We start from the raw sequence: 27980 nt of genomic DNA on the forward strand, positions 1-27980 counted from the left end.
TATGCCTGCAGAAGAAGCTACTGCTGTTAAAACTGAAATCATTATTTGAATAGTCTCTAAATCCAAGTGCTTAAGTGACTTCCACCCAGGGCTGATGTGTGGGAGTAGGCAAAGTAGGCAGTCACCTAGGGCGCCACCTGGCCTAGGGTGCACCACTGGGCACCCCCTCCCAACTCATGACTCTGGCTCCTGACCACTGTCACCTTGTCCTCTCCCATTACCAAGCTGCCCTCAACAAAGCCAAGCCACCCCCCTCTCCCCGATGAGTGACTCGGCCTCCCACCTCATCCTATCCCGCCACCCTCCTTCCTGGTGACCAGCAAGCACTTATTCTCACAATTTTTTAAATAACTTATCACATTTTTTGGAAAAATTAAAATTAAAAATCAGTAAATTAAAAATGTGAAAAGTTTCAAGTTTGGTGCTCTTCATTTTCCCTATATTTTTTTACTAATGGGGGGGCACTAGTGGTTGATTCGCCTAGGGCACCAGAAAGGCTAGCACTGGCCCTGCTTCCACCAGTTCACTAGTGTGACTTTAAAACATCTTCAGCAAACATATATTTCTTGAATGGTTCCCCCTTAGCTCTGAAGTTTATTAAAGTTTATTAAAGTTGGCATTACAGATGGATGATTGCTGGATACCCACGTCAAAGCTAACTCCTCTTCCTCATCACTTAAGTTTTGACCCTGGTACCCACTATGTCTACATTTTCCTCCAACACTAAACATTCCAACTCACCAATTTTACTTTGAACACTTCTAGCATTTGTATACAAACATCTATAATTTCCCAGGCAAGTTAGGCCCGCAACCTTCCTCCTGCTGCCTCAAGACTTTCGCAGATAGTCCATACTGTTTGTCACCATCTCAGTGGACAACTCTGACCCATTACCTGGTAGAAAAGTAACAGCTAACTCTTCATCTTTTTGAGATGAGTCCTCCCGAACCAGAGACATTTCATCTCCTGTCGGCTTTCCCCCAAGATTTACCGTATTTTTTGCACCATAAGACTCACTTTTTCCCAAAAAAAATGTGGAGGGAAAAGTGTGTGCGTCTTAAGGAGCGAATACTGCAAAAAATTCACACAAATGCCTCTAAATTCACACAAACAGCTCTAAAAACTAGGTGCGTCTTATGCTCAGGTGCGTCTTATGGAGCGAAAAATACGGTAGTTTAAAAACTGATCTGCCACCTTTTTGATTTTAATTGCCAGAAGCCTGGTTCAAAATGACTGTAACATGCAGTGATAAGAAATCAAAATGACAGTAACATGCAGTAATAATAAATCAAAATGACAGTAACATGCAGTAATAATAAGAAATATAATTTTGCTCAAACATGACAATTTGAGGCACTCTTTAAGAAATGTGATTAAGTAAAAATGTTTACCAACCTGAAGATTCTGCCGGTTCAAACATGTTTCTGTTGTCATCTTCATCATAACATTTCTCATGATGTTGCCTCATTTGGGCCAGCAGGCCTTGCATTTCTTTGTTGCAGTGTTTGCATTTTGCATGCATGCCTGCCTTACCAATAGGCAGAGGAACTTCATTAAAATATTCCCAAACTGGATCTCTTTTACGGCCTGCTGCCATTATAGGTTTTCTCCTCCAGGGACAGAATAATGTGATAAACCTCGGGTTATACACACAAAAGATTCAAAGTCTTGTGGAGTATTCTGCTCAAAAAGTTTCACTTTCATTTTTATTGCTTGCCCCTCCCTCCTCACACTTAAGTTTCTTCTTGTGTAGATCTATTCTACTCCAAGCAGTCTTTTTCTATTCATTGAACTTTTTGAAACTTAGCACTTAAGGGGTTGATTCTGTATACATAGGTTTGTAGAACAATGAGATTAAGGTCTTTTTCTCAACTCTGTTCATTTTATAACATTTTTACTGTGTAGAAGAGGCATGTGATCTCTGCAGACATAAATTACAATTCTGAGAACTGCAAAACCAAGCATCTGTGTTCTGTGATAATATCTTGTAGACAGAGAAACTGCCCAGTAATCTTACAGAAACTTCTGGAAGAGCATAACATTGTGAATGGATTAATAGAATTTATTAGCAAAAAATTTAAACACTGTATGAATATATAGCCTTATGCTTCAGAATTAAAAACTAATCCTTATTTCATGATGGAATAACCTTTGGATAATAATATATTTTCCTCACAAAGCATTTTATTTAAAAAATCAATTTAAATTAAAAAAATCCGATTTAAATTTTAAAATTCCGATTTTTAATTTTTTTTTTAATTATTGATTTTTATCCACCCTGTCTCTAACTCCCCCCCCCCCCCTCGTTGTAAGGGTCCTGCTGGATAAAATGGGCATCTTTGAGCTGTAATTTCCTATTTTAAAACTTCAGCTACATCTCTGTATACCACAATTGTGACCAGCTCCTTAATGTTACCATTAATTGCTTTGAAAGTTAGGAGTGCAATGTTAAGCAGAGTTATACACTTCTAATAATAAAGTGCTGATAAATTGCAAACCAACATGGCCACCCCTCATGGAGTTTTCAGTGCAACAGATGTGATAGATGGTTTGCCATTGCTTTCCTCTGCATAGCAACCCTGGTCTTCTTTGGTGGTCTCCTGTCCATATACGTACTTCCATGTCTGACCCTGCTTGGCTTCCAAGCTCTGACAAGCTACTTGTATCTTTTGATGCTCATTAAGTTCAATTAATTTAGGATACAATTGTGTTTTCATTTGTTCCCCCCAGACTTAGTTATTTTTTTTAAGTCTGTAAAAATGCCGCATTGAATAATTACACACCCCAGTCAATTGTTCATTTCTCAAGAAAAGTAATACCACATCTGGTGGTCTTTGTGTCTGGCTATAGCTGTATGATAGCAGTATTTCCCAGTTCTTTTGTGTGTATGGCAGACACTAGTTGTTGCCTTTGGTTTTGTTATACTCTGCTGCCATCACTCAAGTGAACTGAGCCATGGCTCAGTGGTTGCGCACCAAATGATCCCATTCCTAATGCTATTGCACATATTACACACCCAAACATGAGCTGAAACATGCGTAGCTGGCATTCCAGTTATTTGAAGTAGCCTTCCTTAGGTACCTATTTAACGGCTCACAAAACAGCCTACAATGAAACCATCAATAAATATTAATAGATAGGAGTGCAGTTGGTGGCCATTATCTCACAAGAGAATTGCTTATGAAACCTGTCTTCATATGTGTGCTGAATGAGTTTGAAAAGGAAAAAAGAGGTTAAGCAGCGAAAAAAAAGTGTAGAAAGAGAAAAGGACAGGAAGAAACTGACAAGGGGGGAAAAGGCAGGCTGCTGTGCCAGAGAGTGGCATAAGGGGGCACAGTAGGGTGTGACCATCTGCTCTTTCATTACAAGAGCATTGCAGCTTTAATTTATTGCCCAACATCCTGGCATCTCATCCTGTCCCCCTGATTCATTCCATACTCTGCAGATTCACATAGTTTCAGTGATCTGGCTTCTTCCCAAGAGTGCCTGAACTGGCTGCCCCTTTTAGCTCATCTGTTTTCAAAGGACAATAGAGGGCAAGACCTGGGAGAGGGAATATACATGGCTGCCAGACATGGTTCTCTCAGCACCCTTCCCTCATTGAAGAATGGCAGTTGGTGTTTTACAGCCATGACTGCAGTGCTTATTTGCCACCATCTGATAGAGCTGCTGCAATTTTCATTTTTCAGGAATAACATAGGAGAGACTGTTCAGATAGATGGGTATGCCAAAGTTGATCTGCCTCAATAATAATAATAATAATAATAATAATAATAATAACTTTTTATTTATATCCCGCCCTCCCTGCCAAGGCAGGCTCAGGGCGGCTCACAATATATAAATACAATATGCAGTAAACCATAATACGCGATAATTACAATTAGATAAAACCATCATTAAATCAACTTATATTAAAATTAACATTATGGTGCTATAACTCAGATCTTCTATAAAATTCAGTGGCTAAAACATTTCCAGCGAATCTATCTTGACTCAGCATTAAGTGAAGGCCATTTTAAAGAGGAAGGTCTTGCAGGCCCTGCGGAATTGGTCCAAACACCGCAGGGCCCGCACTCCCTCCGGGAGTTGGTTCCACAGTAGTGGAGCTGCAATAGAGAAGGCCTGGTCCCGAGTGGTCTTCAATCTGGCCTCCCTTGGTCCAGGGATATTCAGCTGGTTCTTTCCAGCTGACCTCAGCACTCTCTGGGGTTCATATGGGGAGAGATGGTCCCTCAAGTAGGCAGGTCCTCGGCCATATAGGGCTTTAAAGGTAATAACCAGCACTTTGTAATGAACTCGGTACACCACTGGCAGCCAGTGCAGCCCGCGCAGCCCCGGCTGTATGTGCTCCTACCTTGGGAGCCCCAACAACAGCCTAGCCACCGCGTTCTGCACTAGCTGTAGTCGCTGGGTTCGGCACAAGGGCAGCCCCATGTAGAGGGCGTTACAGTAATCCAGTCTTGAGGTGACCGTTGCATGGATCACCGTTGCTAGGTCCCAGCGCTCAAGGAAGGGGGCCAACTGCTTCGCCCGTCGAAGATGAAAAAAAGCGGACTTGGCAGTGGCCGCTATCTGTGCCTCCATTGATAATGAAGGCTCCAGAAGAACCCCCAAGCTCTTGACCCTATGGGCCACTTTCAGCGGCACACCGTCAAAAACCGGAAGAGGGATTTCCGTTCCCGGGGCACCGCGGCCCAAGCAAAGGACCTCTGTCTTCATTGGATTCAACTTCAACCCACTCAGCCTGAGCCAACCTGCCACGGCCTGCAATGCTAGGTCCAGGTTTTCCGGGACAGTCAGGCCGACCGTCCATTAGTAGATAGAGCTGGGTGTCATCTGCATATTGGTGGCACCCAAGCCCAAACCTCCGAGCAATCTGGGCAAGGGGGCACATGTAGATGTTAAATAACATTGGAGAGAGAACTGCCCCCTGTGGCACCCCACACACTAGTGAGTGCCTCTGGGACAGCTCTCCCCCAATTGCCACCCTTTGTCCCCGTCCGTCAAGGAAGGAGGAAAGCCACTGTAAGGCCGACCCCCTAATCCCTGCATCGGCAAGCCAGCAGGTCAGTAACCGATGGTCGACCGTGTTGAACACAACCGACAGATCTAACAACATCAGCACCACCACGCCGCCTCGATCCAGATGCTGCTGGAGGTCATCCACCAAGGCGACCAGCACTGTCTCCATCCCATGACCCGGATGAAAGCCGGACTGGTGGGAATCTAAAATGGAGGTGTCATCCAGAAAACTCTGCAACTGTAACGCCACTGCCCTCTCAATAACTTTACCTAAGAATGGTAAATTTGAGACCGGTCAGAAATTCGCCAATTCGGCCGGATCTGCTGCACCTTTTTTTCAAGAGAGGGCGGACCATAGCCTCTTTCAAGGGTGTTGAAGATCACCCCCCAGAGAGAGATCTATTTATGATATCCCGTACAGGATATCTAAGCTCCCTCTGGCAAGATTTAATTAGCCAAGAGGGGCATGGGTCAAGATCGCAAGTTGTGGGGCGTACAGTAGAGAGAATTCCGTCTACTTCGCCCAGGCTAAGTGCGTTGAAGTTTCTCTGTTAACTGTTTCTCTGTAGTGTGAAAAGGCTTCCAGGTTTAATTGTGATGTTTAAAAAGGGTGAGAGTGAGAGTAACTGCCGCAAAATATTTGTCTTTTGCACCTTCTTATCTTGTGATTCAGTGATCAGATTGCCAAACTAGCATCCAGGAGATCCAAGTTCGAATTCCCACTCTGCCATGTATGATCACTGGATGACTTTGGGGCAGTCAATTATACTCAGCCTAACCTACCTCTCAGGGCTGTTGTAAAGATAAAATGGAGGAGAGAATGATATAAGCTACTCTCAGTCCCCATTGGGAAGAAAGGTGTGGTATGAATGGAGTAAATTAGTAAAACCTTTCTTCCTTTCCAGCTTATCAGTGGGGAGCATGTTGGAGCTCTAGCCATGAGTGAAGCCAACTCTGGTTCTGATGTGGTCTCCATGAAGTTGAGGGCAGATAAAAAAGGTAAAAAAGGTGCACAGGAAGTAGAGGGTATTGCTTATTAAGAACTGCAGCAAGTTTTCAGCTTCTCTTTGGACTGAGTTGTGTTCAAAGATCAGTTTGAGCATCTCCAATGTGGAACAGCAGGAGAACAGCATGGGGTTTGTGCCTGGGAGAGCAGAAGAGGCTCTGTGTAAAGCAGGAGTTCCCAGGAAGGATGGAGATTTGCCATTTCTGCTGCTGCTGTCAGCCAGCCAGGATCTTCTGAGGCCATCTCCTTTCCATTTCTCCTTTGTCACCTCCTATCTCATCTATGGCATGTTCAGGAAAGCTTACCTACAATTCCCAGAGTTTTAAGTCCCCCCCCCCCCTTCATTCTCCTGAATTAGACTTCATGTGTTCAGTTATGAAGTATTTCTCAAACTTCACCTCCCAAGGAGGTCACCGAACACTGTGTATGTGTGTGGGATGGGGGAGGGAAATCACAAATAGGCTTGCATTTTTTTAATGGCCTTTTGTTTTAAAAGCTTAAGGTCTGTTTTGCTTGGTTTTCCCCAAACTCTAGGCTGCAACCTGATTAGGCTTGCTAGAATGCAGTGGGAGGTGAGGGTGGAAAAGTAAGTGTCATGAGTTCCTTACTTTGCAGTCCAGTTATTTTGGGTTAGCATTGAAGTGGCTAACCCAAAAGAAGATCTGCAGGGGGTAGGCTGTGACAAAACCGCAGTTTGCAGGAAGGTCATAATTTTATAAAATTTGTGACTTGCTGACCAGTATCCCACTTTGTAACCCTCTCCCCATACATAAACACACATACAGTCTAAGAGACATGTGAGAGTTAATGTATCTATCACAATGCTCAGGTGATTCTAGCCCTATAGTGCCTAAATACTGCTTGTGTCCAAACAGAGATCCTGGCAGAGGTGGTAAATGGTAGCCCAGACTGGGTACTCCAACCACTCCTAACTCTTTGACAGGACCATCTTCCTTTGACATGGTGGATCCTGCCACCAGTACTGCACCCTGCAACCAGCTCAGGCTAGAGGCACAGTTCTTTTTACTGAGCATGCCAACACTACTTCAGTTGCCAGTCGCAAGAATATCTAAGCATCTCTATAGAGCTCAAATAGGTGGCTGACTGTTAAGCCTCGGTGGTTTTAGTTGTAGAAATGAGCAGATCTAACCCTACAAATAGTATATTGCTTTAATATTATGGGTCTGGAACACGAGGTAATCAAGCACTAAAAGCTAGGAAGTATGACTTGTAAAAATATTAGTGGTCTTTTTTTTTTCTTTTGCCATCAAGTCACAGCTAACTTAAGGTGACCTCATAGGGTTTTCAAGGCAATAGACATTCAGAGGTGGTTTGCCATTGCTTGTCTCTGCTTCTTGACCCTGGTATTCCCTGGAGCCTCCTGTCCAAATACTAGCCAGGATTGATCCTGTTGAGTTTCTGAGATTTGATGAGATTGAGCTAGCCTGGGCTACCCAGGTAAAAGGCTGTCAGTGGTCTACTGGAGTCTTAACAGGATCTTCTGGTGATGGGTGGATCAAGTATCTTTGAGAAATAACTGATTCCCTCATTTTTTTCTAGGGGACTATTATGTTTTGAATGGGAACAAGTTCTGGATTACCAATGGGCCAGATGCTGATGTTCTGATAGTTTATGCAAAAACAAATCCCAGTGCTGTTCCAGTTTCTCAGGGTATAACTGCATTCATTGTAGAAAAGGTAAGTTTGGCAAGGCACCCTACTTCCTCTTCATTCCTCTGATTGATTCCAAACCAGGAGTATTTTTAGATGGCATCCTGTCACTTTGCTGTCAGAAGGCTGATTCTAGAAAACAGAGGACATGTCATGTTTTTGCTCCTGTCCTTTTGCTTTGTCCCTGAAGGAAGCATGAACGTGAGCATCTGCCTGCCTTAATGTAGCAGAAACAGATGTCTAAATCAGAAGGTGAGTGCAGAGGGTTGTGCCACTTGTCAGAGGTTTGCAGTGCTGGGCTGTTGTCCCTTGGAAAATTAAAATATGGGAAGTTCTGAACTTGGGTAGTTTGGGGCAAGGGACCTCAAAATGTGTTGAAAGTTTTAGCAGAAGACAGCAGTCTTGTTAATCTGCTCAAATAAATTATTTATTTTCTTTTTGCTGGTTAGAGAAAAATATTTCCCTTCCAGGACGAGACTGTTCATCATTAAGGAAGATAGAACAGAATGGAGGGGGGGGGGAGCTCTTTGTTAATCTGCTTCACTTAAATTGTTTTATGATATTCTTAGAATCATAGAGTTGGAAGGGACCTCCAGGGTCATCTAGACTAACCCTCTGCACAATGCAAGAAATTAACAAATACCTCCCCCATGCACATACATCCCCAGTGACCTCTGCTCCATGCCCAGAAGATGGCAAAGACCTTCAGGATCTCTTGCCAAACTGGCCTAGAGAAAAATTGCTGACTGATGCCAAAGTGTCAATCAGCATTTCCCTGGGCATGGAAAGGAAGGGGCATGAGAACTAAGCACTGATGCAACTCTTCCTCTCTCCCTCTCATGATCTGCCTCAGTTCACAGAATCAGCATTGCTGTCAGATGGCGATCTAAGCCTCTGTTTGAAACCTCCAAGAAAAGAGAGCCCACCACCTCCCAAGGAAGCCTGTATGCAAAGGAAAAAGCAAAAAAATGGGGGAAAGGATCTAATAAGGGAGGGCATAGGAAAGTCCAAAAAGGAGGTGAAAGATCTGCTCCTACTGGCAGATATGCTTCTCTTTCTTCATGGTCTTGTTATCAGAGCTGTTCTGGAAAAATTTCAGATGAGCCTACCTGTCAAAGCCCTTTAGAAGAGGGAAGTGGGTGTAGAAATGCCTCCCTCAAATGTTTACAGCAAAATGCTCTTGGCGGGATAGGGATGAAGCAGAAAGTGCTTCTAGGAAGCAGCAGGGATTTTTTTTCTAGGAGAATGCAGCAGAACAGAGTTCCAAAACCTCTTTGTGGAAACAAAATTATCCAAAAAATTGCTTAAAAGCTCACCAGTGTGTTTCTCCTTCATTTCCTTCTTGACAGCTCTGGCTCCTCTTTTTCCAGAAAGAAAGCCCTGGCGAACAGCCATGATCACTGTAAAAGTGTTGACAGACAAAGATAAATTTTGGCCCTTTCTTTTTGTGCTTCTTACAGTGATTTTTTAGTATGGGGTTTTGTTATTGTAATAAAATTTTGTAAGATTATATGGTTGGTGTCTTATCAGTTTTAAGATAGAATAAGGTTTTATTAGACCTGTTTTCTGTATATTAGGAATCCTCAAATTGTAAGAGCATGAAACTTTGTGAAAACATCAACTCTTAGGAAAGCGCAGAATTTTGATCCTGTTGCAATTTTATAGCAGAGTTAATGGTTTCATGAACTAAATTGTATACCTGTGTGCATGCTTGCAATTATGCTGTATTTTTGGTCCAAGGCACACTAGATAGTGCTATATAAATAAGTGGAATCATTTTTGTGGGAAATTTTTCAAGCATTATGCACATTAGAATATGTGCATACCCCAGATTATTTGCTGGCATCACATCATTGTGTATGTTAACTTCCTTCAAACAGACTCACCTGTTCACTCCTGCCCAGATCCTTTCTGTGTTATTTAGTTTCCAGTCCCTGCTCATTGTAAAACTGACAACTCAGAGAATGTGACTTTTGCAGTTGCTCTGCCTTCTAATGGAAAGGCTTCTTCTGCAGGGAATGCCTGGTTTCAGCACTGCCCAAAAGCTCGACAAACTGGGGATGAGGGGGTCAAATACCTGTGAACTGATCTTTGAGGACTGCAAGATTCCTGGTGAGTGATGTCTAAATTGTGTAGCTTCGCCTCACTCTCTACATGAAAACTGTTTGTATTTATCTCTGCTCATCAAATCATTGGGCAAACAAAATTAAACAATAAAACCAGCACTAAAATCCCATAATAACACGTTATAAAACTATTCAAGCAAGTAACAAATAAAAGGCAGCTGATTTGAGTGGTTTGCCATGAATTTAAATTAGGCTAGGGCTTCATGCTTATCTGATATGACTTTAGTCTGATCCATCTGCAGTTTTCCAGTCTTAATCACAAGAAATAAATTCAAAAATGGCTGCTCTTCCAGAGCCATCGATTAAAAACTTTTGGCCATTAGCTAGGATGTAGTAGATGCCATCCTAAGCAGGTCTGTTTAGAATCCTACTCTGGTCAGTTTCCAGTCCCTGCCCATTGTAAAACTGACAACTCAGAAAATCTGACTTTTGTAGTTGCTCTGCCTTCTACTGGAAAGGCTTCTTCTGCAGGGAGTGCCTGGTTTCAGGGTTAACTCCCCGGAAAGTGTTCTTGGGATTGCACTGAGTATCACATTTTCAGTCTCTGTGGAAGCAAATGTAGGAGATTTGTTACCTGTATTTTTGCTATAGAATGGAAATCTTTTTGCCATGAGCAAGATGGATGTTGCACTGCTGTTCCTGCAGAGCTGACTGCTTACAGATTCTTTCTCAAGTGTAACACTTCTCATTGCAGGGTTCTAAGGTCAGAAAGGTTCTCAAAAATGATGTCAGGAAGATCTGATTTTTCTTTTCTTAGCGTCTGTTCTGATCCTTACAACCGCAAGTTCTCATGGCAACAGAATCCGTGTCCTTGGCTCAGTGAAAGAGATCAACAGCATCAAAGCGCTGTTGTTGAACCATTACTGCTGCCCCTGATCCTCCAAGGGTAGAGATCTGGCCACATCACTTGTTTCCTATGCTCGAAAAAAAATTCCCTTTAAGATCAAAGTGTACTTTAGTGTTACACCCTTGTCTGCTATATTAGTTCATGGTGCTGTTTCAGCAGTGCTGGTTCCTTTGACAGCAAAAATTATTCATGGAGTCACATTCTTAGGTCATGTAGCAATAGCTGGAAGAGACTCTGAAAGCTCATCTTGCATTTTTGCCTGGGGCATAGTGGTTTAGGTCACTCTCTAGGTACTTTCTGTAAATTCAAATGTTTCTATTCTGTTTCTCTTTTGCATTGCACAAAGCACTTTGTGAGTCTCTCCTATTTAGCTCTCTTCCACACTTAGTGGGGGGCTGCAGCCTGAAGGAGGAAATCAGGAATCCCCCCTCCTGTTACATGAGTGCATCAGAACTATGGGAGGGGGGGTGAGGGTGGAATTCCTGGTTATTCTCACATTTGGCTACAGCCCAACACTACATCCCACTTTGTTCCCAAAAGTTCCTCACCTTCTGGAAGAGCTTTTCAGGGATGCTAGGGACTTGGGAGGAAACGGGGCAAAAATGTATATTTACTTACCAATAAGATAGGGTCCAGTCAGGGCCAGCCCTTTCACTAGACAGCCTAGGCAGCTGCTTGGAGCACAGCCCTGGCAAGGGTGCCATTGTGGGCCTCGGGTGGATGCCAGTTTCACCCTCTCACCGGCAAAAATGACAGGAAGCAGCAATGCGCCTGCACCACAGACCATGCCCTCTATATCAGATGCAAGGACGGAGCTACTGCAGCCTCATAATGTGCTCTGAGGCGAAGGCGCACTGCTGTTCCCTGTCGCTTTCTCTGAGGGCAGAGGCGGGACATCCTGCCTAGGACGCTGTTCTCCGTGAAGAAGCTGCTGAGTCCTGTCTAATACATAGTAGGTTCTTGAAGCTAATCTGGGACCGAGCAGCATTTCCAGTTATTAAGGAGAAAGGCTTTAATGCCCTGGTAAGCTATTAGCTACTTTTCATTAGTATCAGAAATGGGATAATTTTATACAAAATAAGTTTTTTTAATAATGAACAATGGCAAGATAGGGTATAATGAATTGTGGCTGGGGGAGGGGGGTTGAGAGGCCCCCAAATTGAAGGGTAGTTGCAGGAGCCTCTCCCCAACAGAACCTCCAAGTTTCAAAAAGATTGGACAAGGGGGTCCAATCCTAGGGACACCTAAATAGGGTGTCCCCATCTCACCATTATTCCCTATGGGCTATTGAAGTCAATGGCAAAATAGGGTATAATGATTGGCAGCTGGGGGGGGGCAGGGAATTTGAGGGAGATGCTTTGTTCTGCTGGGAAAGTTCTATAGCAGTCATATGCTGAGCTACACCCAAGGAGTCTGGGTCAGTGTTAAAGGATTCCCCACAGGTGTTTGTTCTGTGAGGCTATCCATGACCCATTTCCACTGCTTAGTACTAGTGCACTCAATGCACTGTGCTGCAGTCCCTGGAGAAAGCCCCCACCCCAATTTGTGAATCAGACAGATTCTCCAGTTTGAGCTAAGGTCCTATGTATTGCACTGCCACTACCACAGTGACACTTGTTCTGCTGGGCATGTAGCTCCTTGCAAGCAAGCACCCTCAGTGGACTTTCCACTCCAGAGATTATCTAGGAGAATCTGCCTGCTGCCTGCGATAGTTTGTTTTTTGTTTGTTTGTTTATGATTTATATCACACCTTCCCAAGGTGGCTCAGGGCGGCTTACAACAGGTAAATCAAACATAAAATTTTAAGTTAGGTATTTAAGATATTTAAACATTTAAAACATTCAAAACATTTAAGCATTGCGGCATTATGCATAACAAGAATCTGATAGAGCTACATTTAATTTCCTATGTCAGTTAGGTGTAAGCTAGCCGGAAGAGGGTTGTCTTACAGGCCCTGCGGAACTGAGTAAGGTCCTGCAGGGCCCTCACCTCCTCCGGCAGCTGGTTCCACCATGTAGGGGCCATAACAGAGAAGGCCCTGTCCCTAGTAGATTTTAGGCGGGCTTATTTTGGCCCAGGGATAATGAGAAGATTTTGGGTTCCCGATCTCAGTACTCTCTGGGGAACATGTGGGGAGAGACGGTCCGTCAGGTAGGCAGGTCCTAGGCCATATAGGGCTTTAAAGGTAATGACCAGCACCTTGTACCGGACTCGGTATATTATTGGCAGCCAGTGCAGAACCCGAAGACCCGGCCGAATGTGCTCCCATCTTGGGAGCCCCAATAACAGCCGGGCTGCGGCATTCTGCACCAACTGCAATTTCCAAGTTCGGCACAGGGGCAGCCCCATGTAGAGGGCATTGCAGTAGTCCAACCTCGAGGTGACCATAGCATGGATCACTGTTGCTAGATCGTCGCGATCCAGGAAGGGAGCCAACTGCCTTGCCCGCCTAAGATGAAAAAACGCAGACTTGGCAGTGGCTGCTATTTGAGCCTCCATCTTTAAGGAGGGCTCCAATAGTACCCCCAGGCTCTTGACCCTGTCCGCTGCTATCAACGGCACACTGTCAAAAACTGGCAGGGGGATTTCCCCACCCTGGTCCCCGACGACCCAAGCAAAGGACCTCTGTCTTCGCCGTATTTAGCCTCAGTCCATTCAGTCTGAGCCACTCAGCCATGGCCTGTAACAGCCGATCCAGATTTTCAGGGGCGCAGACCGGTCGGCCGTCCATAAGCAGCACCCCAGCCCATACCTTCGGGCAATCTGGGCAAGGGGACGCATATAGATGTTGAATAACATTGGGGAGAGAACCGCCCCTTGAGGCACCCCGCAATCAAGTGTGTGCCTCCGGGATAGCTCCCCCCCAATCGCGACCCTTTGTCCCCGACCTTCAAGGAAAGAGGAAAGCCACTGTAAGGCCAACCCCTGAATCCCCGCGTCAGCAAGGCGGCAAGTCAGTAACCGATGGTCGACCGTATCGAACACAGGCGATAGGGAACAATGACCAGTTTTGGGTGCCCCTAAGATAGGAACCCCTGGTCCAATCTTTCGGGAACAAGGGGATTCTGGTGGGGAGAGGCACCTGAAGCAGCCCTGCAAATTTGGTGCCTCTCCCTCAAAACCCCTGGCCCCAGAGTCACTTTTCCCACTCTAAGTAGAGTGGGAACAGTAACTGATAGCTTTTTTCCTCACCACAGGGAAAAGGGGCCAATTTTGGGTGCCCCTAAAACTTAGTTCCTTGTTCCAATCCTATTGGAACTTTGGGGTTCTGTGGGGGAGAGGAACCTGAAGCAGCCCTGCAAATTTGGTGCCTCTCCCTCAAACCCCCTGCCCCCAGATTAGATTGGGGAAAATGACTGATGCTTTTTTCCCACCCTAGGGGAAAAGGGCCAGTTTTGAGTGTCCCTAGAATTGGACCCCCTGGTTCAGTCTTTTTGAAGCTTGGAGGTTCTGTGGGGGAGAGGCCCCTGCAGCTGCCCTGCAATTTGGGGGCCTCTACCTCAAGCCCTCTGCCTCCCAGCCACTATTCATTATACCCTATATTGCCACTGACTTCAGTGGCTCATATGGTATAATGGAGCCGAATACTAAGGAATCAGTATTTAGCGATATTCAGCTAGCCATATTCAACTCCCAAATAACATTTGATAATCTGATTTGGATCTATTCAGGGCCGAATTCATCTGAATCAGCTGTTATTTGGGATTTTATTCAGTTCAGCCAAACTAAATGCACACCAGATCAGTGTTTCCTGTAAGCTGTGCTAGGGAGTCCTGGCACACAAAATTTTAGCTAGCTGCTCAGGCATTCTAGTTTTCAGCTCACATTTTTCCTCCCATTTGAAACAATGGAGGATGGGGGAACCTTCTTTAGGACCCGTAAAATTGGACCTCCTGATCCAATCTTTTTGAAACCGGGGGGGGGGGGGGGGTTGAGGAGAGGCACCAGCAGCTATGTTGAAAAGTTGGTGCCTCTGCCTCAAAAAATAACCCCCTCCAGAGCCTCAGATACCCCCAGATTGATTCTCCATTATAGCCTATGGGGTCCATTGACGATAATGGTCCCCACAGGTTATAATGGAGCAGGGTGGGAATAAAAAAAATTGCACACCCTTTTTATGCTTTTCAGTATGATTTGTAAGGTGCCTTCAGTCACAGTAAAAGTGGGATATAAATATTTGAATACGTTTGGGCAGGTTGATAACATTCTGGCAACTTCCAGTTTGTTAGGTTAAGCAAGCTTCTGGCAGTGATTGTTCCACCTCTGTTATCCTGTGAATTTGTCATCTTTCACCCACACAAAAAAACCCCAAGTGGACTGCAAGAGTCTCCCCACAAAGTGCTGGTATGTTTTCTAAGTCTCAGCACAGGGCAGCAGTCCAAGGCCAGGTCAACCCCCATAGAGGACAACATTTTCTGTAATGAAATTTGACTTGATTCTGTTTTCTGTTATAATGCTTAAATTATTATTAAAATATAGTTTAAATATAGTTTAAAAGAATTCATTCTGAGATTTTTACAAGGTTATAGAAATAATCTTCTAAAAAACTAATTTACACAATAGTCAAATGCAGACTCGCTCACAACTTTAATGCTACTAGCTTTTTTTTTTTGCTCACAATGTAGAATTTTTGCTCACAACATTGGTCCAGATCCCATTCCTGTGTCAAACTCCTGCAGTCCTTCCTCATTAAGTACCCACTTAATCACAATTAACAGGACATTGCGGGAACTTGCATGTGTCCAAAATAAAATCCCCAACAATAGCCATGTAAAGTCTTGTATTAAAATCAACCAAAATAACACACTGTGGTAGGCAAACCTTCAAGTTGCTCAGACTCGTAATCAGGCTGAATTGTGGGGGTGGGGGAGATGCTTCAGACCAAGATCAAACATGTTTAGTGTTTTGGTTGGTCTTAATAAAAGGTACTATGTTATGTTGGTAACATTGTAACAGTTTCCATTGTTCCCAGTTCAATCTTGATTGTCCCTCATTGGCAATGTCAAAACTTGTAGAACCTTAAAGACATTTTGTCATGTTGAATAAACATATTTCTCCCTTGAGGGGCTTGAAAATAAAAGTGCCTGTTGAATACATGAAGTAATTTTGTGTGGCTGTGCATAAATCTCTGACAGGCACAGCGTATGTTTCCTTTGCTTCTCACAGTTGCGAATGTCCTGGGGCAGTTGAATAAAGGAGTCTATGTATTAATGAGTGGCTTGGATCTGGAGAGACTCGTGCTGTGTGGTGGACCACTGGGGTAAATATATATTAATTTATCATTCTAGCTATGTACCTTGTTCTGTGTCACCAGTTTTTTTCCATTTGTGGCAGTAATCGTGATGATAATTCATTGGCGCTTAAATATACCCTTTTTCTTTGCAGGGGAAAGTTATTCCAGCTGAGAAGAAAGATTATTTTTCTATTTTAACTTAATCTTTTTATCTCTCTTATTCTACTTAGAAGGTTCTTTGTGCTTTAAATTTTCAAGAAACTTAGGAAAAGAGCCCATTCATATCCTTGGCAGCCCACACTTTAGGAGCCTATGGAGCCAGTATCATGCTAATGGTCGGAAAGTACTTCTGTGGAGAGGTACTATCTGCCTGGATCAGTAATCTCACATTGGGGCTCCCAACAAGGCTACTACACTATATGTAATAGTAGCAGCTGGGGGCGGGGGGGGGGGGGAATCACTGCTGTGATTTGAAATGGCTCCCACATGGAGCACTTTACAGAAAGACAGCCTCTATTTGGGTGGCTGTGTGTTGAAGTAGTGGCCCATTGACATTCAGAGGCAATAAGGCTACAGCATGTACAATCTATCCCAAATAGAAGAAAATATTGGACATTAAGATAACATTTTTACCATATTCTGAAACTTGTGACTGTCTTTTTAAAAGTAAATTTCAGACTGATATTTTCATTTTCTTAATATCTAGGTTCATTTACTTAATATCCAGGTAAAAAAGTAATCTCAATAGCTGCCCCATTAAAAGATACCATCCTTTATTCTGGGTGTGTCATTTTGGGGGGACAAAACCATAGGAGCAACAACCTTGATAGGTTCAGAAATGCACTCCTCTTTTTCCCCTGCTGTGGACTTCTTCATGCTGTTCCTTCAAAGAGATGAGGATGGGAAACTGCCCTAGAGATGGAAAGCTGTGCAGACAAACCTTAGATGGGTTGGTGAGACCCATGGACTCTAGAATGGGTCTGTGTGAATGGGGCTTACTTTCCACTGGTCCCAACTTCACACTAGGCAGCCTGCATATAAGAGCAAACCTTCCTCCTGCTGCCTCTCACTTCTAGAAGCTGCTGACTGAGGTTTCACACCTAAGTTAAGGGAAAATGTTGGACTAGGACTTGAAAGACCTGAGTTCAGTACACCATTTGGCCATGAAGCTCACACAGTGATCCTGGGCCAGTCACATTCTTTCAACATAACTGGCTGAAAACATTGGTTCTTGAGATTGTAGTGAGGATAATTCAGATGAGAGTGCCTTGAATTGTTTGGAGGACAGGTGGAGTAAAAAAACAAACAAACCAAATAATGCACACTGGGAAATCATCCACACAAGGGACAACCAAGGTATCTTTAACAAAGTGGCAAAGCTCCTATTGTAAATTCAGAAGAAGTACTGAGACACTTCGGTAGAGTGACATCTTAAGGCAATTTTAGTGAAGGTACTGATTAGCAAAACTTGGGGACTTGTGACTCATAGAGAGGAGCTGGTCTCTGCCAGGATAAAGAGGAGGCAGGCACATATACCAAAATACAGACTTGATGGCAGCAAAGGCCAATCTAATGTTCTTCTACTTAGAATTTGTAACAGGATGAGAAACAATTGTTGTTGCTTAATAAATGACTATATCAGAGGCATATTCAGATGATATATATAAAAACAATATAAGTGAGGGATCCATGAGAACTCACGAGATGATCCCATTTTATCACTCCCTCTAGTTTTTTGTCTTTCCCTTCCCCGGTAGCATCTGCAGTCTCTTCCTCACAATAACCTAGCTTCCTTCTGACCTAATCTCTCTCTCCTCCATTCCCATTTCAGCTTCTCCTATTCCCATTTTTTGCTCCTTTCCCACTCTAGTTTCACCTTCCTTCACTTTTATGCTTCACCTTTTTAAAAGTCTCTCCACTTCCTACGGTAGCCATTTTGTGGCTGTGCCTACCATACTGTGTCAGAATTCCAAAGGTGCCTGCAGGCAGAAAGGTTGGGGACCCCTGCCTTATTGTGTGTATATGTTTCTACATTTTATATTTTCTGCAAATCTGGGGCTTTCTCTGCACTTGCAGAAAAATTCCCCTTCCATCCTGGTCTCATTGTGTAGATGTTTTTGTTCACACTTTGCCCTAGTTCAGAATTAGTTGTATTTTTATTATGTAGTCACATAAAAGTGGCCTCCAATTTGAAACAAAGTTGACCAGCTGCTCACCACTAAAACTGGACTAACCCAATGAATGTACAAACAGAAGTGCCAATACTTTCCTTGATCTATTCTGTCACTGGACTCAACTCTGCACAGGAGAATATAAACCTATCTTATCTCATGGCATCAAGGATTCATTCATCTGCACATCTCTAACATAAGATATGTCATGGGATAGCAGTGATCTTCTGCCATTTACAATGGCCAGACAAGGTCCTCTCTTTGCAAGAGAATAAGGGGATACAAGCAGGAGAGGATTTCCATTTTCCCGGACATATAACAATTGCCATACTTAAGAAAAAAGGTTCTCCATCATGAAACTTCTGAGTAGGACTTTATGTGCAGTTTTGACATTGTTACATTTGCACTCAGTTTAGCCTGTATTGGCTAGATCCCTATAGAAATTAATGTCCCTCTTGACAGGTTGATATATGCTATTCACTGTCAATTCATCTTCAGTGGTCCACACTTACTCTGTGTGGAAATAAAGTATTCTTTGAACTGGATTTTGTAATCTTTGGTCGTCTTCGTGGTCTCTGTGCATCACACTTGTGGGATACTGCGCCTGCGCGGGTCCCCGATCGGTATCTGTAAGAAAGCCCGGGAATTTTCCGCGGTCGGCGCCACTGGGCATGCGCAGGCGTCCCATTGCACACGCCTTCCCAGCGACCGCTGTCTATGGACAGTCGCTGGGGGTTTTTTAAGAGGTGCCAGGCCTGCGGGAAGAAGATCGCCCCTCCCGACGGCCATTCCCTGTGTCTTCTCTGCTTGGGTGAAGCGCACCGTGTGGAGGCCTGCCCACACTGCCTCCGCTTCTCCAAACAAACCAGGAAGAACAGGGCGGCAAGGCTCTCGGCCGCACTAACTGCCTCGGCACTTCGTCCTCCAAAACCAACGGCGGGCTCTTCGGCATCGGTACCGAAAATGGCGACCGCCCAACCCCCGACGGGCCCATCGGCCGATGCGCCCTCAGTCGACGCGGACGCTCCGAGGGAGCAGCAGCCCGCGAAACGGGCCCTCGAACTGTCGGTCGACAGGCCCGTGAAGAAGTGACGGGAGGAAGCGGGGCGCGAATCCTCCAAGAAGGCGAAGAGTAAGGAGAAGCGAAAGCGACCACGCTCCACTCCTCCTTCTCCTGACGTTTCGGCGCCGATCGCCACCGAGCAGCCGAGAAGGGTTCCCTCCCTCTCCGCTCCGCAGCCCCCCGACTCCAGGGGTCGGCGCGCGTCAGCCGCACAGCCCCCCAACGCCAAGGGCTAGCATCCATCGGCCACGCAGCCCTCCAACGCCAAGGGCTAGCACCCATCGGCCACGCAGCCCTCCGACTCCAAGGGCTAGCGCTCATCGGCATCGCAGCTCGCCGATCCCCGGGCCCAGCACTCATTGGCCGCAACCTCCAGCATCGGAAGTGGAGATCGACCTAACCCGTCGATCCCCATCGGTGGCATCTCATCGGCGCAGCATCGACTCGGCATCGGACGTCGAAGCACTGGCGCCGACCGACACGGCGACGCCTGCAGCGCCCAAACACGTGAGACGAAGGGAGCCGTCGGTCGAACCTCGCCGCTTCCCACCGATACCCCCCTGGGAACAGCATCGATGGCAGTCAACACACCCCTGCTGCCCGCAGTACCACTGGTACCAGCCACCGGAGCACCACGACTGGGAGCATCGGTCCGAAATGTCCTCGTTCTCCAGGACATCGCATCGATCCAGGCAACCATCGGCATCGGTCTCGATCCCACCGGAGCGACGCGCCGCACCGACAGAGCCCCTGCACCGACCACCGACGCCGACCCAGTCGCCACGGAGGGAGCCAACACCACACCTGTCAGACCGCTCAGATCACGGAGAGTCCTCGCCATCGGGGTCGGAGAGCGACGAGAGAACATGGGAACCCTCACCGGATCCCAACACAGCTGAGGACCTTCCAGTCTCGCTTTCCGAAGACCTGCGCTCCTATGCAGAGATGGTCAAAAGGATGGCAACCACCATCTCCCTACCCATCTCACAACCCAAGCCAGTCGTGGACGATAGCGTTTTCGATATCGTCCAACGGGACACCTCTGCAGCTGTGGCCCTGCCAATGACCAGGGTCATGCTCCAGGCACTCAAGGACCCGTGGAAGAAGCCATCCTCGGCACCGGTGTCCTCGAGGAAGCTGGACCATATGTACAAGGTCCAGGAGGCGGGGGCTGAGTTTCTATTTACGCACCCCAAACCGAACTCAGCCATCGTCTCGTCTTCCTCAAGGTCGCGCAGGGTGCATTCTGCCCCCCCTGACAAGGAGGGGAAGAAATTAGACTCCATGGGCAGGAAGATCTACTGGGCGGGGTCCCTGGGCGCCAAGGTATCGAACTATACGGCCTGCATGGCGAGATACCAATACGCCATGTGGGAACAGCTGTCCCCCCTCCTGTCCTCCTTACCCGAGGACAAGAAAACGACTGCCAAGAGACTGCAACATGAAGGCCTGAAGGTCGCCAAGCAGCAATTAACGGCAGCAAAACACCTGGTGGACGTGTTTGCCTCGAACATCATGTCCGCCGTCTCCATTCGCAGGCACTCCTGGCTCAGGTCTACCGCCCTGCAGCAGGACACCAGGGCGCTCATCGAGGACTTGCCCTTTGAAGGGGACGGACTCTTTAGTTCCACCACAGATAACGCCCTGCAGGAACTAGACAAAAACTTAAAGATCTCCAGGAGCCTGGGGGTGCAGGCACCCTCCAGACAACCCAGAGCCAGACAGCGGAGCAGGTCCTGGACTAGGAAACCCCCCCACAAGCCGTCCTCAGACCAACAGTGGCGCCCACGTCCCTCGCAGCCCGACAAGCAGGCCTACTCGGGCAACAACAGAGGTCGCTACAGCACCCAGCCTTCTGGCAAATCTAAGGGTGCCCGCCCCTCCAAGCAGGGACTTTGACTTTTCTGTCCCATGCATCGTCGCCCCCACCCACCTCACTATCCGCCTCCGCCCTTTCCTACCTGCCTGGGAGCGGGTCTCCTCAGACAGGTGGGCTCTCTCCATCATCAAAGAGGGCTACAAAATAGACTTTGCTCAGATTCCAAACCAGTCCGTAGTGATTACCACTCCTCCCTCCCCACCTCTGCTGGCAGAGGTGACCACCCTCCTACAGAAACAAGCTATAGAGAAAGTACCAGCAGGGGACAGAACCGGTGGGTTCTATTCCCGCTACTTCCTGGTTCCCAAGAGGGATGGAGGGCTGAGACCCATCATGGACCTTCGGAATCTGAACAAATTCATCCTGTACCAGAAGTTCAGGATGTCCACACTGCAATCTATCCTGGCCCTCATCAACCAAGGGGATTGGATGGCCACCCTAGATCTCAAGGATGCCTACTTCCACATCAGCATCCACCCAGAGTTCAGAAGGTTTCTAAGGTTTGCAGTAGGCCCACAGCACTTCCAGTTCACGGCCCTACCATTTGGACTCTCCGCAGCACCCAGGGTGTTTACAAAAATGATGAGCGTAGTGGCGGCCCACCTCCGAATGCAAGGGGTGATAGTCTTCCCATATATAGACGACTGGCTCCTGGTAGCCAGCTCAAGGGAAAGCCTGTCTGCCCACATCACAACCACACTACGCCTTCTCGATGCCCTGGGTCTGCAGGTCAACCTAGAGAAATCAAAACTCACTCCATCAAGGACAGTGCAGTTCATAGGGGGTGTACTGGACACAAACCTACATCGAGCGTTTCTGCCCGCCCAGAGGGCAGAAGACATCACCAACACTGTACAGTTGCTCCAGAGACAAGGGTGGGGCACAGTAAAACAGCTTCAGCGGATGCTGGGGCTGATGGCGGCGACGACAAGCGTGCTTCTCTTCGCGAAACTGAGGATGAGAGACCTGTAGCTATGGTTTCTCCGTCAGTTCCGCCCAACCAAGGACTCACCTCGAAAGAGGTTCACTATTCCTCCTGCGACGCTCCACTCCCTCCAGTGGTGGGAGTCGAAGGACAATATCTGCCAAGGAGCGCCCTTCCACCTCCCGGCCCCCACAGCGACCGTCACCACAGACGCCTCCCAGTGGGGTTGGGGCGCCCACATGGACGGACTGTGCGTGGGGGGCCAGTGGCCTCCCAAGCTGGCCTTGCTCCACATAAATTACCTGGAACTGCTGGCGGTCCACTTTGCCCTTCGTTCGTTCCGCCCGAAGCTGGCGGGAAAGACGGTGGCACTGCTCACAGACAACACCACCGTCCTGGCGTACATCAACAGACAAGGTGGGACGGTGTCCCGTCGCCTCTGTGCACTGGCGATGGACTTGTGGACGGAATGCATCCAGCACGACGTCTTTGTGAAGGCCGCTCATCTCCCAGGGGTCCTCAACATACAGGCGGACTCCCTGAGCAGAGGGGGGGCCTCACCACACGAGTGGGAGCTCCAGTGGCGTTTTCTGCAACCAGTTTTCCAGCTCTGGGGATACCCACAGCTGGATGCCTTTGCCACAGCAGACAACAAGAAGTGCCCCATGTTCTGCTCCAGAGGGGGTGCCGACCCAGCATCCCTGGGAGACGGGCTCCTCATCCCCTGGGAGGGCCGTTTCCTCTACCTGTTCCTGCCCCTCCCCCTATTGACGAGAGTAATCAACAAGATAGCAACGGAGAGGCCACGTTGCATCCTGGTGACCCCCTGGTGGCCTCGCCAGAACTGGTTCTCCTCCCTACTACACCTGTCGGGGGGGAACTTTTACCACTTCCCAGCGGAACCAGACCTCCTGTCATCTCAGGGGGGCCTGGTGCTACACCACAACGTACCACACCTGAAACTGACGGCGTGGCTCATAGACCCTTAGAGTTCTCTGGCAGGGTCCAGAAAACCCTCCACCAGGGCAGAAAACCCTCCACCAGGGCATCCTACGATAGGAAGTGGAGGAAGTTCCTACGATAGGAAGTGGAGGAAGTTCTCGAACTTTATGGCTAGCCGGCCAGGCGCACCAAGGGAGGCAGGCCTGCCGGCAATCTTTGACTTTCTGCTGTCCCTAGTCGACGCAGGCCTGGTCTTCTCCTCCATTAAGGTCTACCTGGCAGCCATATCGGCCTTTCACGAACCTGTGGGCGGATACTCAGTTTTCGCCCACCCCCAGTCCAAAAAGTTTATGAGGGGGCTATTTAGACTGCATCCACCATCTAAGCCTCCCCCTCAGTTGTGGGACTTGACACTAGTCCTAGACATGCTAACCAGGCGTCCCTTCGAGCCTATGGCCACATGCTCCCTGCAGCTCCTGTCCTGGAAGACTGCCTTTTTGGTGGCCATCACCTCTGCTCGTCGTGTGGGGGAGCTCACGGCGATGCGTTGTGACTACCCTTACCTAGCCTTTAGAGAATCTGGTGTCTCCCTGGCCCCAGATATCAACTTCCTCCCTAAGGTGCCCTCCCAATTCCACCTCAATCTAGAGGTTTGGCTACCCGCCTTTTTCCCTAACCCCTCCTCGGACGAGGAGCGGAGATTGCACTCCTTAGACGTCAGGCGTGCCCTACTTTTTTACCTCAAGTGCTCTAAAGCCTTTCGCAGGGACCAGCAGCTATTCGTCTCATACACGGCGCCCAGACTGGGCTCCAGGATCTCTTCACAGAGGTTCTCGAAGTGGCTGGCGGAGACCATCAAGATCTGCTACCTCCTAGCAAAGAGGCCGCTGCCGGGACCTGTTCGTGGGCACTCCACAAGAGCAATGGCGACATCGGTGGCGTTCCTGAAGGGCGTGCCCTTGGCGGATGTCTGCAAAGCTGCTACCTGGTCTTCCCCGCATGCCTTCATGAAGCACTACGCGCTGGACGTGCATGCTCAACAGAGGACTCGGTTGGGGACTGCGGTTCTACAATCTGTTATCTCCGGTTGACCGTCTTCCCACCTCCAGGTATGCCTTGCTTGCTAATCTCCCACAAGTGTGATGCACAGAGACCACGAAGAAGATAGACAGGTTGCTTACCTGTAACTGTAGATCTTCGAGTGGTCATCTGTGCATTCACACTACCCGCCCTCCTTCCCCACTGCTGATGGTCTCCCTTCTATAGGGGCTTTCAGCGGTCATGAAGAAACTGGCGGGATTACCGCGGTGGCGCCGTTGGGCGTGCGCAATGGGACGCCTGCGCATGCCCAGTGGCGCCGACCGCGGAAAATTCCTGGGCTTTCTTACAGATACCGATCGGGGACCCGCGCAGGCGCAGTATCCCACAAGTGTGAATGCACAGATGACCACTCGAAGATCTACAGTTATAGGTAAGCAACCTGTCTTTCTGTAGTGAAATATGCCTACATCTTGGATTGTTGGGCCTTCTGGCTGTCTTTTGTAATAACTTTCCACACCACACTCTTGTTCATTTTTCACCATGTCACAGTCTGCCAATGGAATGGCATCCTTCATGCCTCTGACAAAGAGGGGTTTAATCCATGAAACCTTGTGCCACAGTGCATGCGTTTAGTCTTTAAGGTGCCACAAGACTTTGTTATTTTGGCTACAGCAAAACAACAATGCTACTCCTTTCACCACAGAGACAGTGCATTGTCTTCCTCCTAGAAGATACATTCTTTCCTCCTGCCTTAACTCAAGTTATACATTTTCATAGTGTTCCTTGTGATTTTTTACATCAGTTGAATGTAGACTTGAAATATAGAATCTTCCATCTTTCAAGGAGGATAAAGGTGGTAGTTCATGGGTTTGTTAGTTCATGGGATTTTGCAACATTTCCTGTGTCAAGAGATTCAGATGTATATCCATGCCTTAAAACATCCCAAAGTGATCATTTCAGCAGCTCAGCACTTGATCAGTGAATAGTTTTTCTTTACCCTGCAGCAACCTATGTCACTCTGTTTCCTTGACAGAATAATGCAGGCTGTCCTTGATCATGCATTGCCTTATTTACATGTGAGAGAAGCCTTTGGACAGAAAATTGGCCATTTCCAGGTAAGAGCAAGCAGTGGGTAGTCTATTAAATCCTAGAACACTCATCAATAGCTTGACCAAATCCTGTTTCCTTTCCCTTTTCATAAGCCATGAAAAGAATTTTGGATTAATTTTTCTCATCGGGGTGTTTCCACCAACATTTTGATTTGGCTTGCTAACATGCAAAACAGAAGCTAACAATTTTCTCTTACTGCATTTCTGTCTGCTTTAATATAATGGGGAAATAGTCTTGTACTGCTAAAACTTCAAACACCCTTGTTCAGAAATATAGTGGTGGGGAGATCTGGGTTAGGTTTGCTCATGGCACTCAGTTAAAGCTTGAAAGAATTTACCTGATTGCTGTTCACAATTTCAGGTTCAAGCTTGAAATTTGGAATCAGAAGGTGTCTTTGCAGTTTGCCCTGTAACTTTACCACTATTGAAGTTGTGCTGAATCTCTCACTATCATAGCTCAGTCCCATTGGAAGAGCAGTCTTAGTGTGGAAAAAATGGATGCTAACAACACTCTTCTAGCACAACTATTGTAGCTTCTGATTGACCTTGCAGCATGGACAACAGAAGAAATTGAATCTGTCTTCCTAAGCAGTGTGGAAAGTGCATCTGTATGTGGGATGGGGCTTCACTGGGGGAGAGGGGGAGAGCAGCCTTTGACATGACATGGAGACACAAAGATTAGCATCCATTGTAGATCTAGTTCTCATTTCCTTAATCTTACCTAAGTCAAATTGAAGACTTGGCTGCTGCAAAGAATTCCATTTCCCATTCTTCTACCCTGAACGTAAATTAGATTCAGCTTTCATTCAAACCTTCTCTTCTTTCCCCACCTCCTTATACCATAAAGCTTATGCAGGGTAAAATGGCTGACATGTACACACGGCTGACAGTATGTCGACAGTATGCCTACAATGTAGCAAAAGCCTGTGATCAAGGACATTTCAGTGCAAAGGTGAGCTCTGTTTCTTTGAAGAAGACTTCCTGGACCATGTGGCAATGGGATTTCTTGTACTTAACTGGTACAACATACAGGTTCCTGTTATCCTGATACTAGAAGTAGCCATGATTTCATTTCTAACTCTTAAGTATGTATGCTTTAAATATGGCAGTTATTATTTAGCTTCTTACCTTCTGCGTACATCACTTGGGTGTGGAATTAAAAACTGAAGTTTGTTCTGATTTGGAGGAGGAGATGGGAGAGGACTGGTGTGGCACCTTGCAGGGCTTATAGTGCTCTTGTTGAAGAAGGGACGGTTAGGGGAGGGATGGTGGCTCAGTGGTAGAGCATCTGCTTGGTAAGCAGAAGGTCCCAGGTTCAATCCCTGGCATTTCCAAAAAAGGGTCCAGGCAAATAGGTGTGAAAAACCTCAACTTGAGACCCTGGAGAGCCGCTGCCAGGGTCTGACTTTGATGGACCGAGGGTCTGATTCAGTATAAGGCAGCTTCATATGTCCATATGTCCAAGAAAAGGATGCATATCTATGACCCCTCAATTTAATTTGAGTCTTGATTAGCAGGAAATATTAGTTTAGATAGATCTGCCAGTGTGTATAGGAAAGTGGACCTGGCTGGATAAGGCATACATTGAAGCCTGAAATTCTACTATCTTATCCCCTTTATTAGGACTGTGCAGGAGTGATTCTCTACTCTGCAGAATGTGCTACTCAAGTTGCTTTGGATGGAATCCAGTGTCTGGGTAAGACTGTAGATGCAGTTGGCCCACTGAGAAGCAAGCTAGTTAGGAGTAGGTCAGGAGAAAACAACCTATCCCTTTGCCAAAAAGTTAATGTATGAAAATGACATGGAGGAAGATGACATAACCTAGCTTTTGCTGCAGATCAACCTGATATTAAAGGAATAGCTAGAGAAACCAATTTTAAAAGCTGGCAACCCTAGTTAAGAGATAGTTGGATAAAGGCAAAAACACCCATTTTTATTCAGTTGTGATTTATATTCTTCTATAAGACCTTCTTTTGTTTCTCCATTGATTTTACACTTTTCAGTATGTTGACATGTTTAACATTTATTATATTTACATACAGGCGCTCTTTTTGCACTGGGACTGGATAAAGGCAGTCTCCTTGTTATCCTGTGCTAATCACTGCCTTGTAGCTACCATTCAATTGTTGGTGATTTTTGCTTCAACTGAAGTAAACAATCTTTATCCCAAAAGCTCTGTTTATCCATATGCAATCAATCTACATCCAGGACCTCCACTTCTCTTTAGATTCTTAGGTTCTCTCTTTATATTACAGGAGGAAATGGCTACATCAATGACTATCCTATGGGCCGTTTCCTGAGAGATGCCAAACTATATGAAATTGGGGCAGGAACAAGTGAAGTGCGAAGGATTATCGTGGGTCGGTCATTTAATTCTGCCTTTAAGTAACAGCACCAGAGAATTAGTGTTCCCCAAAGCAAGAGGCCTTGAGATTCCAAGACTGTAAAGCGCACAAGTACTTTTCTGTTCCTGTTACCACTTTGGCCGCTTTGTTGTGACTCTTCTTGACTTCTGGCTCTCTGTGCAAGTGCTCCTAGATTTTTCTAAGAATGTGATTATATTGCACTGGAACAGACTGGCACTTTAAGTGGGATATGTAGACATTTGCCATCATGCCTCAATCTAAAGGAATGACATTTTTAACCAATGAACTGTTTTCAAGAATCATTAAAGTAGATTCCCTCCAGCATATTGCTTTTGTTGCATTACTGACATCACTGAAAACCTTATTTACTTTGGGACCTTATGGGATCCTGGCTACAAGTTCAAAGTTAAAGGTCATGGTCCTAAAATGCTGCTAAAATGCAATGCAGAGTTTCTTTTTATTAGTGCATTCCTTTTCCCTTCTGGTGCTTCCTGTGCTATATTAGTACCATTTGAAACCTTCACTGCTTTGATGGACTGCCTCCTTGTGCTTGATTCATGTGGGGATGTCACCATCTATC

At 46.4% G+C, this 27980-nt stretch overlaps 1 protein-coding gene across 1 annotated transcript in view; it reads left to right on the forward strand.

Annotated features, from left to right (window-relative positions):
* IVD (isovaleryl-CoA dehydrogenase) overlaps positions 1–27724 on the forward strand; it is a 39598-nt gene extending 11874 nt beyond the window's left edge. Inside the window, exons 5-12 of the mRNA XM_060261345.1 lie at positions 5928–6021; positions 7589–7725; positions 9714–9810; positions 15838–15931; positions 24959–25040; positions 25882–25986; positions 26658–26730; positions 27290–27724. Coding sequence (XP_060117328.1) covers positions 5928–6021; positions 7589–7725; positions 9714–9810; positions 15838–15931; positions 24959–25040; positions 25882–25986; positions 26658–26730; positions 27290–27423 — 816 coding nt within the window. The 3' untranslated portion in view covers positions 27424–27724. The remainder of the gene's footprint in view (positions 1–5927; positions 6022–7588; positions 7726–9713; positions 9811–15837; positions 15932–24958; positions 25041–25881; positions 25987–26657; positions 26731–27289) is intronic.
* Positions 27725–27980: the final 256 nt, after the last annotated feature.

Source organism: Heteronotia binoei, chromosome 21, assembly GCF_032191835.1.
Source record: "Heteronotia binoei isolate CCM8104 ecotype False Entrance Well chromosome 21, APGP_CSIRO_Hbin_v1, whole genome shotgun sequence".
NCBI classification, from domain to species: domain Eukaryota; kingdom Metazoa; phylum Chordata; class Lepidosauria; order Squamata; family Gekkonidae; genus Heteronotia; species Heteronotia binoei.